The following is a 716-nucleotide window of genomic DNA, read 5'->3' on the forward strand; positions in this document are numbered from 1 at the left end:
CGAACAGGCCTTTGGGGATTCCATAGGATCCTTTTTTCTCTTCAGATTCCAAATTAACTGAACTTCTTGTTGTTCACATGGAAATTAGGAATGAAGACCGAGTTGTCTCGGTCAATTGAAATATTACCCAAATAATTCAATAAACTGGTTTATTTTCAGTTACTTCTCGAAGGACTCTGGCAGTCGCCATTCTTGTAACGCTTGTGAATCGAACAAACAACAGAAAAGATACTTCAACAAATCTACCAGAATCCAGGAAACAAAGGAGCAGCTTCAAAAAACCAAGTTTGACTACACCCTCAATCGTTTTGGGTAAGTCGGGGAAAAGGTTAGAAAGGAGTCGGAATGGAGCAGTTGCAAATGAGTAAAAATTATTAATAAATGGTCGATTCCTACGTAAAAAGTTGTGAAAAATCCAAATTTGAGGTCAAAACTCCGAAAAAGTAACTTTAAAAGGTCGAAAATTTAATTTCTAAGTTCGACTACACCCTCAATCGTTTTGGGTAAGTCGGAGAAAAGGTTAGAAAGGAGTCGGAATTTTCTTTGAAGCGGAAATATTGGGTTTGTCTTATCTTTGTTAACATAAGCAGTTAGAGCATGGACCAACCTCAGTGGTGCAGTGGTTAGCACGGTGGCCTTCTGGAGGTTGGTGGTTCAAGTCCAAGTCATGTCATAAAATTTAGCGTAGTATATTAAGTGGGGAACGACATTTGTGA

The 716-nt window shown here is 38.5% G+C and overlaps 1 protein-coding gene across 1 annotated transcript in view; it reads left to right on the forward strand.

Annotated features, from left to right (window-relative positions):
* Nucleotides 1-312, forward strand: part of LOC103521594 — a gene marked incomplete at its 3' end in the record, with an annotated part of 12,788 nt that extends 12,476 nt beyond the window's left edge. The window contains exon 4 of the mRNA XM_008486703.1: nucleotides 160-312. Within this exon, the coding sequence (XP_008484925.1) occupies nucleotides 160-312 (153 nt within the window). The remainder of the gene's footprint in view (nucleotides 1-159) is intronic.
* Nucleotides 313-716: the final 404 nt, after the last annotated feature.

The sequence above is a fragment of the Diaphorina citri genome, unplaced genomic scaffold (assembly GCF_000475195.1).
Source record: "Diaphorina citri unplaced genomic scaffold, Diaci psyllid genome assembly version 1.1 scaffold5538, whole genome shotgun sequence".
In the NCBI taxonomy this organism is placed as follows: domain Eukaryota; kingdom Metazoa; phylum Arthropoda; class Insecta; order Hemiptera; family Psyllidae; genus Diaphorina; species Diaphorina citri.